Here is a 15,097-nt window from a genome sequence, read left to right on the forward strand (position 1 = left end):
CCTCACGGAGGTCGGACAATACTTTCTCATGATCAAAAGACGACTGGGCCCGTAAATTTTTCTTTTTAGATATTGAAGCTCTAAGGTTTGTCTCTGCTGGATGCTTTCTAGGAGCTCCTTATGGATCTCCTCCCGCTGCCTACGTTGAGAGGATAGGTCGGCCTCCCTTACCCTTGCCCCTCCTTCAGTTGGGTTACTTCTTGCCGGACATAAGTTAACTCCCCCTGAGAAGTCTTCAAAGCGGCTTGGGAGGCCTGCAACTCTTGTTCTAGTTTTTGGAGATGGGAGGTCCTAAGCTCGGCATCCTTACACAGTCTCGCCAACTCTGCAGAGGTCCTCTTAACTTTGGCATGAGCCTCCTCGGCCTCCAAGCGGGAGGTCTCAGCATGGGCCGTGACCCTGGCTAACTCCGCCTCAACTACAGGGGTCTTCAATTAGGCCTGGAGGTCGGCCACCTGAGCTTCAAGTTGACGATTGGCATATTCCAGTGGAGGGACTCGACGCTCCAGTTCCTGGTACTCCTTCAAGACCTAAGGGATAAAGACCATGGAACCGTCGTGGTGTCAATAGTGATTTGCAAGGACAAGAGAAGAAACAGAGTCATACCCTAGCAAGAAACCCGTTTATGTGCTGACACAATAAGTCATTGGGCAGCTTGGGGAGCACCTCCGCTCATAGCGTCTGTAATTCTCTACTGAAGTACAGGCCTTGTCAGCTGGGCCTGAAGGAGCGGTCCACGGGGAAGGCTCTGAACTAACTAAAGCTCGAGGGGGGACGCGTGGCCCGCGATTTCTTTGGCTTCGCAGGCTCACCGCGGGCTAGGGTTGTCTCGGAGGAAGTAGCAAGGGACTTACCCTTATCATAATTTCGCTTGGTACGGAGCTCGGGGGGGATAGACCTCAGAGGAGGAATCGTCAAGGGCTCTGACTAAGGAAGAAGGGACCTGGTCCTCCACAGGGTCGACCTCAGGTATTTCTATGATAACAGCTTTCGAACCCCCTGGGGCTGCAGGAACCCGCCTTCTTTCCTCCCGGACCCTTTTCCTTGAACAGGTCTATCAGACGGTCGCAGAGGTAGAAAAAACAGGCACTGGATCTTCAGGGGTCGGTTCAGTCCCTAGGGAGGATTCCAACTCCACCACCGTATCTGAAGTCCCCCCCTTGAAAGACTCGAGAGGGACGTAAAAATGAACAAGGTCCTTGGAAGGGGCCGGTGGGGGTGCTTCATCCTCAGCAGTAGCGATGGCCGAGGCCCTAGCTTCCTCCGTAGCGGTAGAATTTTCTGGCTCGGTAACAACAGCGGCATCCCCTAGCTCTGGGGTAGTGCCGGAAGAGCCAGCAGCATTTTTCGAAAACCCACCAACTGTCAGTAGTGGTGAGCTCCCATTTCATGCTCTTCTTAACTGAAGCACTCAGCATGATTTCCCCTACCAAGAATAGAAAAGGAAGAATTAGTTAGTAGTAAAAAGGAACTGTAAAGGACACCAAGGGAACTTACTCAAAGAAGCACCCAGAGGGATGTCATTTGGACTTAGCCCAGCCTTATACAACAGGGCCTCATTGGCTATCAGGACCTTCACATCAAACTTAAGATCTAACAAAATCGCAGAATTCGTCAGGAAGGTATGACTGAACCTATATTGGTCTAAGCTGGGGGAGGGAAGTGGTTCCGGATGGAAGAAGGTCGGCCAAGTATAAGGTTGAGGGGGCTTAAGGAAGAAATACTTATCCTTCCAACCCTTATGAGAGGTAGGGTAGTTGTCTAAGAAGTTATGGCCGAGCCTAGCAGATAGGTAAATCTCACCTCTCCCTCCCTTTTTGAGGTCAAAGAAGTAGTGGAAGGTGGTAGGATCCCTAGGAACTTGATAAACATCGAAGATGATAGAAGCACCACAAACCAAGCTAAAGGAATTTGGGGCTAGTTGGGAAAGGGAGAACTGGAAGTAGGAGGCAAGATTTTGCAAAAAGAATGGCAAGGGAAAGCGCAGACCTCCTTCTATCTGTTCTCGGAAGAAGGTCACGTATCCCGGGGGAGGTTCGTGGGTCCTCTGAGCCCTAGTAGGAATCAAAATCTCGTGGTCGGAAGGGATTCCATACTGGGCTCGAAGCAGGATCTCATCATCCCCATTAAACCGAGAAGGCTTGCACCTCTCGTACCATAGAACCTTGGTCGACATTAGGGCAAGCACAAAAAGGCGCTAAGGGAAGAAAGATGGCGACGAAACTCCAAGGAACCGGCGACTAATAGAACCAGTAGAACTCGTAGAGAAAACCCTAATCTAAAGAAAAGGCAAGGGCAGAGAAGACAACCAGAGGAGAACTAAGCCACAGGGATGGCAAGAGGAGGAAAGGCGACCAGAAATGGAAAGTTAGGGTTTCTGAAAAAAACTTAAGAAGACAGGGACGAAGAACGTAGGGAACGCGGCCGAAACACTTAAGAAAGGGAAGGGAAACTTACGGAAAGCGTGGGGCTCACGAAGGAAGTTAGAGCAAAGACGACAGAGGGCGCGAAAGCAAGAATTAGGGTTAGGCGAAGTGAACGGAGAAGGCGAAGGAGAGAAGAGTTAAATCAAACGGTCAGCCGATCGCAATCGTTGAAGCACCAAAACTTTAGATCGACGAACGAGGAAGAAACACGTGGCATAAAGGAAGGAGAAGAAACCCAAAGTAGACACGGGGCAATATTTTCTCGAAGCCATGAGAAAGGTAGGGAAAATCAACCTCCCTAGGAGACGAGCTCCTCCCTTAGCATAGTAGGTGCGGACCTCACGCAAAATGTCCGTGCTCCCTCCCCTATTAGCACAGGTATCTTATCCTCAAACCAAACGATAATCCAATGGAACGTTAACCTCATCAAGGGGACATCACACATTTTGATATACAAGATGAATTCTTCGTTATATGGAGGGTCATCCCTCAATAACAATGCACCCCCTTCATATCCGACCTCATGACTAAGCTCGGTCCTTTATAGAATTCCTTGACCAACCTCACTAGTAGATCAGCGTTAGACTTACAATACAAACCGAGTTCCTCTGGACCTCAGTGCTCGTAACTCAATTCACTATAAGCATCACAAGACCAGGACGGATCTCAGGCAAACCTCCTTGAGAAGTCTCCATGGGCTACAACATGAAGATCAACGATGAATAAATCCCGTCCTCTTATGACAAGCATAGAAGCACCGACCCCATGATCCATACCCAAGCTTAGGCGTCTACGTCCTAGGCTGGTCCTGGCATTAAGGACCTACCTCAGGGCAAGGTCCTAGCCTTATAGGCCTACCTCATGACGAGGTACCGACATCATACGCCTACCTCAGGGCAAGGTCCTGACATCATATGCCACCTCATGACGAGGTCGCGGCATCACGGGCCTACCTCAGGGCAAGGTCCTAGCCTTATAGGCCTACCTCAGGACGAGGTACCGACATCATACGCCTACCTCAGGGCAAAGTCTTGGCATCACATGCCAACCTCAGGGTAAGGTCATGACATCACATGCCTACCTCGCGACAAGGTACAGGCATCACATGCCCACCTCATGACCGAATCTCCGCATCACCCCCCTCAGCCGCAATTCCCACAAAGAACTAGGGACATTCCTACGGAGACCCCTCAACCAAGGTAGGGCTACATAGTACTTGTGCATCCTAGCCGTACATCCCAAATTAGCCACTCCTGACCTCAGTTCATGGAGCAGATATCTATGGGTTCCCACATTGACCTTTTCAGCAAGAATGGAAGCGCAGACTAAGTCCCCTACTTGGTCCAGCATCATCCCAACCATCCGAAGAAGATAACCCGCGTTGTTAAAACCGTCAGATGATTGGGAACTGTCAGATAAACAACGCAAGGATTACGGCCTCATCGCCAATCATAAATACTAAGATCTTAGGATATCTCTCCCGCCACTCCTATATAAACCCCACAGGTATGACAATTGAGCATCTGGAATTCTCTAAACACACTTCTTTTCTCGTTGCCTGACTTGAGCGTCGGAGTGGCCACGCCGGGACTCCCCGGCGCCCCGCTAATCCGTGCGTTCAGTGGTTGTCTCTTCAGGTCTTTCTCGTCGACGTGGAACTGCAGGTTGACGCGGCCTCCTACTGTCTGGTGGTGTGGCTATCGTCGGCAAGGAGCCGGATATGAAGGGCTAGAGGAACCTCTTAGTTCAATTAGATCAACTTGAACTGGACAATTTATATCACATCCTTTCCAAAAGAACACATTGTCTCTCCACTTGGATTCATCTAATTCATCCATTTTGAAATTAATGACTCACATCCACTATAAGAAAAAGAACGATCAGCAACCGAAATTATTGGTCGCACAATTTTAGCGACAAAATTAAAATTCGATCGCTAAATTAATGATAATATTTAAATTTTATCATTAAATTAGCGACGTAATTAAATTTCAATCGTTAATTTTAGTGATAAAATTTAAATTTTGTCACTAATTTAGCGATGAAAATTTTAAATCTGTCACTAATTTAGTGTTCGAATTAAAATTTCATTGTTAATTTTAGTTATGAAAATTTAATTTCGTCGTTAAATTAGTTATAGATTTAAAATATCTATTTCTAATTTAGTGATAGATTTAAATTCTGTTATTAATTTTTACAATGGATTTTTAATTCGATTGCTAAATTATTTAGCGATGAATTTAAAATTTTTGTCAATAGATTAGTAATCGAATTTTGAATCTGACAGAATTTGAATTCCATCGTTAAAATTAACAATGAAATTTTAATTTTATCTCTAAATTAAAGATGAATTTAAAATTTTTATCGCTAAATTAATGATAAAATTTAAATTTTGTCATAAATTTTATTATGAATTTTATCATATATATATATATATATATATATATATATATAATATATACATAATTACAATATCAATACAATTAATTTCAACACGAATCATCATTGTTTAACACCAATCATCAATATCAACACTAATCAAATAATATTTACTAACACCATCCAATTCTTCCAAATGGGAAACGCAATCAAAGGATGCATGACATCTAGATTGGCCGCCGTATGCACTTCCCGATTTACTCTGGTGGTCGGTGGGAAACTTCTGTGGGACTGAACCTGTCACCCCCAGGGATTGAGTTCATGAGACTGACTGAGATTTATCATTTTTTTACTAACACCATCCAAATGTATATAATTAAAACATCAACACTAATCCAAATTTAATATACTAACAACATTCAAATATATGAAATTACAATATATATCAACACTAATCAAAATAATATTTAGTAACAACATCGAAATCATCAATTTCAAATATAAATATTTATCCAAATTAATAAATTATACCAAGTATTTATCTATTGTTAGTCACCAGAGTTCAAAAACATCATAAAAAATAAATTAACAAAATAATTATATTAAATGGAAACATTAGCTTTTGGTAGCAGCCTGACATTCAACTTTGGAGCTGCCACGTTCTCCTATTGTTCACTCACAAAATACTTTACCTTCTGTTTCCAACTGTAATGACTGAAGATCAGATTGAATATCTACTTTTGTATCTATAAAAATAAAAATATCTGACATCAAAAAATAGGTAGGCGGCAAAGTGAATGAAATGTTAAGCAAAAATAATAATTATTGAGGTAAATAATTTGAAAAGATTATAGAAACCGTATGCTTAATTTCATAGAATGTTTATTTGCATGGTGTGAGAGCATGAACGTCCCAAAGACTCACAAGTCAAAACAAAACTGTCATATACTTTGCAACGTGAAAAGTGGATGAAAGAAAAGAAAATCTGAATCATATCTTGTATATTAACAATGAAGATTAGATCCCAGTCAAAAACTGACTCAATCCAGATTACAGAAAGCATGCACAAACAATCATTCTATATCATTTTAAAGTCCGTTTAACATCAAATTACACTAGATAGATTTTCAACGAACTCAATCTATTCATAATTACTACTGTCGGAAAAATAACTTTATTAATTGTATTGAATGAAATAATACAAGTCATAGCCATATATATAGGCAATATTTCTTAGACCGGGTCACATAGACCGGGTAACATAATACCGGATCACATAGACCGGGTAACATAATATTAATAATCTATATTAATATTCTAACACCCCCCTCAAACTCAAGGTGGTAGAGTAGAGATCAGCTTGAGTTTGCTTAATAACACATAGAAGCGACCCGGCAAGAGAGACTTGGTGAAGACATCTGCAATTTGATGTTCGGTAGACACAGATCGCAATTGCACAGTGCCAGCATTAACATGCTGCCGTACAAAATGACAATCGATCTCGATGTGCTTAGTTCGCTCATGAAACACATCATTTCGAGAAATCTGAATGGCACTCTGACTATCACAATGAAGATCAGTGGCAGGCGGTTGAGGAATGCCAAGATCAGAAAGAAGTCGTCGAATCCAAAGAAGCTCAGAAGTAGAATCAGCAAGCGCACGATACTCTGACTCAGCGCTGGAACGAGAAACAACAGTCTGTTTCTTGCTTCGCCAAGAAATAAGAGAATCACCCAAGAAGAAACAATAACCAGTGATGGAGCGTCGGTCAGTGGGATCGCCTACCCAATCAGCATCAGAGTAACCAGTGAGTACCAATGATGAATCAGCAGAGAAGTGAAGACCATGTAGGAGAGTGCCCTTAACATAGCGGAGAATACGTAATACAGCAGAGTGATGAGCTGTACAGGAACTAGTCATGAACTGACTAACGATGTGAACTGCATAAGCTATATCAGGACGAGTGACTGTTAAATATATCAGGGAGTCCACTAACTGTCGATAGAGCGTGGGGTCCTCAAGAGGGGCGCCATCGAGAGGAGTGAAACGACAGTCTGCCTCAAGTGGAGTTGAGGCAGTCTTGCTGTCAGTCAGGCCAGCACGGGAGATGAGGTCAAAAGCATACTTTGCCTGGGACAAATAGATACCATCTGCCGTGTCAGAAATCTCAAGACCTAGAAAGTAACGTAGCTTACCAAGACACTTCATATCAAAATGCTGATGAAGTAGGTCTGCAAATCAGATATTCCAGAGGCATCGTCTCCAGTGATCACCATATCATCAACATATAATAATAGAATAATAATCCCGGATGAGGAGCGACGAATGAATAAAGCAGAGTCATAGGGAGAGGCGGTAAACCCATACTGAATAAGTGCTGAGCTGAACTTGGCGAACCAAGCTCGTGGTGCCTGCTTCAGACCATAAAGAGCACGACGTAGCTTACATACCTTCCTTGAAATGTCTGAACCCGGCGGCGGACTCATATAAACCTCCTCAGAAAGATCTCCATGAAGAAAAGCATTCTTCACATCCAACTGGTGAAGAGACCATCGACGAGCAGCGGCAATAGCCAAAAGACAACGTAGAGAAGTCAAACGTGCAACAGGAGCAAATGTTTCTTCATAGTCAATGTCGTACTCCTGTAAGAAACCTCTGGCCACGAGACGAGCTTTGTAGCATTCAACATATCCATCAGAATTTGTTTTGATCTTGTAAACCCATTTGCAGTTAATAGGTTTCTTGCCAGGTGGTAGATCAACGATATCCCAAGTCCCAGTCTTCTCAAGAGCCTGCAGTTCCTCAGACATAGCCTCACGCCACAATGGATCACAGTTTGCCTCACGAAAGGTCCTAGGCTCATGGTTAGATAGAATGGCAGAGAAACAATGGTAATCAAGAAGATGAGAAGGAGGACGACTTACACGGGTTGAACGTCGACCAGTGGCAGCAGGGACTTGAGATACTTGTTCAGGAGACGCAGATGAGTCAGCTTGAGGTGATGGGGAAGCATCGACAGTGTTAACAGGAATCTGTGTGAGCTCGGGACCTGCAAAAGAAGGAGATGGATCCAAAACAAAGAAAGGGGAATCAGTTGGTGACGGGGAAGCATCGATAGTGTCAACAGGAATCTGTGTGAGCTCGGGACCTGCAAAAGAAGGAGATGAATCCAAAACAAAGAAAGGGGAATCAGTCTGAAAAGGAATGGTAAACTTGAACTCAGAAGAGAACATCTTATGTTCCCAAAAGGTGACATGACGAGAAATACGAATTCGATTTGACACAGGATCCCAACAACGATAGCCCTTATGTTCTACCCCATATCCCAACAAACAACACAGACGATTCTGAGGCTCCAATTTGTTTCGTTCATGTGGGGGAAGGTGGACGAAACTGACACAGCCAAATGGACGAAGAATGGAGTAATCTGGTGGTTGACCAAAGAGCTTTTCATAAGGAACGACATCCTGAAGTACAGAAGAAGGCATCCGGTTGATTGTATAGACAGCAGTAAGGGCAGCTTCTCCCCAAAACCGATCAGGACACGAAGCAGAAAGGAGCATGGCACGAACAGTATCTAGAATGTGCCTATGTTTACGTTCAACCCTACCATTTTGTTGTGAAGTGTAAGGACATGAGCGCTGAACAACAGTGCCCTGGGCAGAAAGAAAATTGAGAAAGGTAGAATCATTATATTCCAAAGCATTGTCAGTGCGGAGTGTTTTAATAGGACATGAGAATTGTGTTTGAATCATTTTTGCAAAAGTGGAGTAAGTAGAGGCAAGTTCAGAACGATTTTTCAAAAAATAAATCCAAGTAAATCGGGAATAATCATCAACAAAGATTACAAAATATCGATAACCTTTAAACGTACCAACAGGAGAGGGCCCCCAAATATCTGAGTGAACTAGGGAAAAAGGTTTATCAGCAATAGAATGATTATTTGGGAAAGAAAGTGCTGGCTGTTTGCCAAGCTTGCAATGCACACAATCAAAGGATTCAAATTTAATAGAACCAAAAAAACCTTTAGCAGCAAGAGATCGGAGGTTATGTGATGAAGCATGCCCAAGTCTGAGATGCCACTGATAGATGGAAGAAGGAGAAACGACAGCAGAGATAGAAGGAAAGGGTTGAAGGGAACAAAGCTCAAACAGGCGACCCGTCTTGCGCCCCGTCCCAAGAATCTGGCCCGTCTGCGAATCCTGAACCTGTACACCAGAAGACGTGAAAATAACAGTAAGTCCCTGCTCAACCAACTGACCAATAGAAACAAGGTTTAATGTTAAATGGGGAATGTAGTAGACATCTTGGAGAGATGGTGAAGTGGCATGACCAGTGTGTGTAATGTGCATGGGGGCACCATTTGCAGTGTGAATGGGAGGCGAAGTGGTGAGAGGTTTTATAGAATGTAGCAGATTAATGTTAGAGGTCATATGGTTGCAACAAGCAGAATCTAAGAATCATTGTCGGTTACCTGATGTGGTGGCTAATGAAGGATTGGTAGATAAAACCTGAGTGAGTAATTTGTAGATATCCATAAGGGTGGGAGTAGTGGACTGAGGCGGCTGCAAAACATTTGTGACGGCGGCCATGGAGGAGGAAGAGCCAGCTGTAGAAGATGTGCGACTCAATTTTGGGCAGTTCTGACGGACATGACCCTTTTTGTGGCAATAACGACACTCAATGTTGGGGCAATGAGTGTAAGCATGATCAGCATTCGGACAACGACGACATCTAGCAGGCTTATCCGATCGAGTATTAACACGATCCATATTGAGAGACATAAAGAAAGAATCCAAGGAAGTAATTCAGATCCGAAAATAAAAGTAGCGAAATCAAAATCTGACCACACGGATGCGTCGACGATCGAAGCAGGAGTCGACGATCAAAATTCAGCCACCGGAGTTCTCAAAATTGCCAAAGCACTTTGAGCCAGAGTTATGAAATACCTTCCTTTGATTTGTCTCTCTTCTCTATCTTTGCTACTCTGGATCTTGCCAAAGCAATTCTGGAGAGATCTGTTGAGGCTGGCCTCACATGGGCAATTGGCAAACGAAGAAGAAAAGAAGGTGGCTTCTTGGGCGCAGACGTGATCCTGAAGCAACTCGAGGAAGGGCCACCTGTCCGACGCGTTGGTTTCTTCTCGACAGGCCCACCGCCGCTGCTTGCCCTCCAGGGTCCTCTTGCCGCATCAGTTCTTCAGTTTCTGACAAAAGTGGATAAGAACCGGCTTCCTTTGATTTGCGGCGCCGACGACGACGCGAGGACAGGAAGGGAAGGAACGATCTAGGTTAACCTGGCTCTGATACCATGTCAGAAAAATAACTTTATTAATTGTATTGAATGAAATAATACAGGTTATAGCCATATATATAGGTAATATTTCTTAGACCGGGTCACATAGACCGGGTAACATAATACCGGATCACATAGATCGGGTAACATAATATTAATAATCTATATTAATATTCTAACAACTACCACAGTAGATAGGTTTCATTAACTACTTGAATTGATGCAGAGGTAATACATGAAGAGTCGAACTTCAATGGATCATAACTTTTGATTCGGAAATCAGAACGAAACATGGTCGGATGCATTTCGAAATTCTTTTAGAGACCTTTATTCGGTACTGGGTAAAACCTGTACCGGCCCACTTTCGGACCCATCCAATATCATTTAGTGCTCCATTCGCATCTCCAAACTTATTTTTTACTATTTATAGTAATTTTCTATTTTTAATTTTTTAGTATTTTTGACTTTGTCAAGCTAGGATTTTGATTTAATTTATAGCTTATTTATAGGCGTGTTTATCCGTTTACGATCAGTTTGATTAATTAATAAAACTTTTTCTTTTTTGACAAAAATCTAGAAGCGGCATGTCAGTGGTTTTTCTATTCATTTTTTCAATTTCTCGATCTTGATCCCTTCTCAATTCTCCTCCTATCTTCTGCCTTTAGAATAATCATTATTCTGTCCGACGTCACTACTTAAATTAAAACAACTGATAGCCTATGAATCACATATTCTTAAATGTTATACCTGCACAAATATTCAAATTAAATTTTGACACCTCAATTTAGTTCCACAAGGGTCTTGAGAATGAGAGGTAATGAAGAGTATAAAATTAGGTAAATGAAACCACGACTAATTATGCTTAATATTTCCCTCAATAATACCTAACTTAACATGTAAGAATTCTCAAACTAGTTTTGTCTCGATCCTCTTATTTCTTTATCTTTTCATCTTATTTTCCGTAATCTTCATCTCCATGACTTATAACTCCATTTAGTTCGACAAGGGGACTTGAGAGGTAATAAAGAGTATAAAATCAGGTAAGTAACTTATGATTCATGAAAATATACATATATAGAGGGGGAAAACTCATGATACATGATATCAAACAAAGTTGCAAATCTAAAGGATGACCATTTGTTCCCATATTATGGAAGTGGATTAACAATTGAACTTTATCCAACCAAAGAATGAAAAATTACTAGACGAATATAGACAAATTACTGGACAAGTTGGAAAAAAGATGTTATTGTTATTCCACTTTTATGCTTGCATAATCAAAGAACATAAAGTACAAAAATGTAATGTAAACCTAGACAAACATTACATGAAGGCAAGCAGTCACATGTCATCTTTAGTTGCTTCTCTGACTTGGGGGATCATAACCATACAAAGTTGGCCGGTTAAAGACGTAATCAGTTGGTTCCAACATATACCTTTTTGACGCTAGATAGAATAGTGATTATTTTGAAAATGAAAGATTAGAGAAAATTGTAGATGAAACAAACATGAGAAAATAAAAATGAAGAGAAGTCACCGTTGTCTCTAGGTTTTTATCGAAAAAAAGTTTATTTAATAATCAAAAGTCATCCAAAAATAATTAAACAGATGTATAAATAGACTCTAAATAAAATCCTAATATGCAAAAGTCAAAAATACCCTCAAACCATAAAAATTAAAAATTACTATAAATAATAAAAAAATATATTCGGAGCTCCTGAGAAGATACTCCGAGTATCAAATAAAGATCTCTAAAAGAGCTTTGATTAGCAATTGACCACGCCTCGTTCTAATACTTGAGTCAAAAGCTATGATCCATTGAAACTTGACTCCTCCTAAGTCAGCCTTGCATCGCTTTCCTTGAATGTCATCTAACTCTTTCATGTTGATCTACAACAGAGATACCTTTTTTTCACTTAAATAGTTTTCTTGGTTCAATATATCAATCTAGTTGTAGATGCATAATTATAGTCTCTTACATCAGAAAAGACCACGTTATGATTCACATATCGATCATGATGATCAATACCATCGAATCTTGGAGGAAACTGGACATACAGAGCTTCTTCCCTAGTTGAGGATCCATGAGGAAGCACATTGCCTCACTCATAGCCTTGCTATTGTTGAGGTAGTGATTACAATCTAGATTCTGTTGGGATACAATCAAAGTTTCACATTGAAAATACATGGAAAAGATCATAAGTTTATAAGATGGAAGATATCTCCATTGGTATGAGACCTTTTGGGTTGAGCCCAAGAACAAAACCATGAGGGCTTAGGTCCAAAGTGGATAATATCATACTATTATGGAGATATTTTAATTCTATCAGTACTAACAAATGATATCAAAGCCATGATCTATGTAGAGTCATGTGAGACCCTCAAGAAAAATGAAGAAGGCCCGGACCATAAAAGAATGGTAGGGGGCTCTCAATAGAGGGAGTCGGGAGGCCGGAACTATAAGGAGAATGGTAGGGGGCTCTTAGTGATCCTTTGTTTGAGGGATTATTGGGATACAATCAAAATCCCACATTGAACATACATGGAAAAGATCATGAATTTATAAGATGGAAGATATCTCTATTAGTATGAGACTTTTTAGGTTGAGCCCAAAAATAAAATCATGAGAGCTTACACAAAAATTGTTTAACTTCATCTCTTTTGTTTTCACAAGATCTTAATTAGCTTTATATATCAAAATTTGCCATATTTAATCTCATTGATAAAAATACAAGAAGAAGGAAAAAAAAGAATAGAATATTTCTTTGGAGTATAATTAATACCTTTCAAATTAGCATCACCCCAAAAGAAGATCAATATACTTAAGATGGTTATATTCTTACATCTATCGTCTATGTATCATTTTCACAGTATTTAATTTTACATAGCTTTTATTGGAAAAAAAAACAATAATTTTGGATTCGAATTCTATCATTTTAGGAAGATATACTATTTTTAACGAATGAAAGCAAACGAATACGTCTATCTCTCTATTATTTATTACATCCCTTTTCCCTCTCTTTAGTTTAAATTTGCACTTGCGCTTTCACAATTCGGAGACGATATTACAGTCATCGTCATGCGGGTGGCAGTGGTTGGAGCAGGGATCAATGGGCTGGTGGCGGCTTACACACTGGCAAAGACTGGGGTGGAGGTGACAATGTATGAAAAGGAAAAAGACTTAGGCGCCCACATTAAGACCATCTTCGTAGACGACCTCTTCATCGACCTTGGCTTCATGGTCTTCAATCGGGTAACTAAATAGATTCTTGGAGTACAAGAGATCGATCTCTAAGATATTCATCTTATTGGAAATTTAATTAAACCTTAATTCTTTTACTGTTCTTCTCAATCATAAATCTAAAAGAAAATCTAAAATAAATGTGCCCATTGGTTTCACTTCACGCGAATGTTTTTTTTTCCTGTAAGTAAATTTGGTCTTATGGTGATGATATGTCTAAATCTTACTTTTGCCTTTAACAAATTTATATTTTAAAAAATATTATAAGCATTTTGAGCATTTACAGGTGACGTATCCCAATATGATGGAGCTGTTTGAGAGCCTCGGTGTGGAGATGGAGACGTCAGATATGTCATTCGCTGTAAGCTTAGATGACGGCAAAGGATATGAATGGGGAAGCCGCAACGGCTTCTCCAGCTTATTTGCACAAAAGGTCAATATTTTCAATCCTTACTTTTGGCGAATGATTCAAGAGATTCAGAAATTCAAGACCGACGTCCTCGAGTAAGCTTAATTTCAACTTTTTTATAATTAGTATGTGATTTTTGTTTAAGTTTTTTTTATTAACTGTTCTTCAATATCTTTGGACAATCAACTACTAATTCTGAAAGGTATCTTGAGGAGCTCGACAACAATCCAGATAAGGACCGTAGTGAGACACTAAAGCACTTCATCAAATCACATGGTTATTCTGAGCTGTTTCAGAAGGGTTATCTTGTGAGATTGACTATATTGATTTATTTAGTTCGACAAACCTTTAATTCTTTTTTCTTTACTGATGCTACTATATTGTTTAGTGTTTGATATGTATATGTTTTGATGTTTCAGATTCCAATCTGTGCTTCTATCTGGTCATGCCCCTCTGAGGAAGTATTGCTATTCTCTGCTTATTCTGTTCTTTCCTTCTGCCGCAATCACCACCTTCTTCAGGTCAGTATCCTTTTGTGTCTCTTGCAGTTATTTCTACCTTGTTAATTATGAAGTAAAGCATTGCCATATTTTCATTCTTCTTGCTTAGCACTTTGTTTGCACACAGTATTTTTGGTGCTTTGTCACTGTATAAGTTGCATGTTGCACACACACTATTTTCATTTTGTTGTATCAAAAGTTTTGTTGTTTGCTAGAGATTATTCAACTTAGCATCCTTGTTTCTCCATTTCATTTCTCACTTATTCTGATCTCTCTGATGCTTCCATTCACATTTCAGCTATTTGGCCGTCCACAATGGCTTACTGCCAAGTCGCGTTCGCAGTGCTACATCGACAAGGTATCACCTCTCCTCGAGTCGAGAACTCATTCTCTATAAATTTTTGACTCAAAGTTGATGCTTATTATAAGCAGATAAGAGAAGAATTGGAGAGCAAATCTTGTACTATTAGAACAGGGTGTGCTGTGCAATCAATTTTTAGTACTGATGCAGGTAAACAACTTCCAGCTACATTATCAATGATTATTGATATTTAATATCGATAAACTTAAAAGTTTAACATTATACTGTAACAAAATCTTAATTTACTATTCAAAAAAAGCTGCTTGTCACAATAGATTTTCGTCACAAATTTGTGACGGAAATCTGCACCGTTCGATTTTAAAGTTAAGATTAAATTCAAGTCGTAGATTGAATGGGTGATTGCGATGGTCTGGATTTAATTTTCTATTTTAAAATCAAACGTTTCAGATTTTCGTCACAAATTTGTGATGGAAATCTGTTGCGACAAGGATCCCAACTGTTTACTATTAGCACACGATAAGTAGA

The 15,097-nt window shown here is 40.5% G+C and overlaps 1 protein-coding gene across 1 annotated transcript; it reads left to right on the forward strand.

Annotated features, from left to right (window-relative positions):
- Positions 1 to 13,179: 13,179 nt before the first annotated feature.
- On the forward strand, positions 13,180 to 14,761 carry LOC141816743 (uncharacterized; the record flags this gene model as incomplete). Its single annotated transcript, XM_074704485.1, has 6 exons — positions 13,180 to 13,353; positions 13,628 to 13,845; positions 13,953 to 14,058; positions 14,170 to 14,271; positions 14,549 to 14,608; positions 14,683 to 14,761. Coding segments are annotated over exons 1-6 (739 nt in total), but the record flags the coding sequence as incomplete, so codon positions are not given.
- Between the last annotated feature and the right edge of the window lie 336 nt (positions 14,762 to 15,097).

This window comes from Curcuma longa, unplaced genomic scaffold (genome assembly GCF_044706935.1).
Source record: "Curcuma longa cultivar G26 ecotype Majalengka, Jawa Barat unplaced genomic scaffold, ITB_CL_G26_1.1 contig_17905, whole genome shotgun sequence".
Classification (NCBI taxonomy): Eukaryota; Viridiplantae; Streptophyta; class Magnoliopsida; order Zingiberales; family Zingiberaceae; genus Curcuma; species Curcuma longa.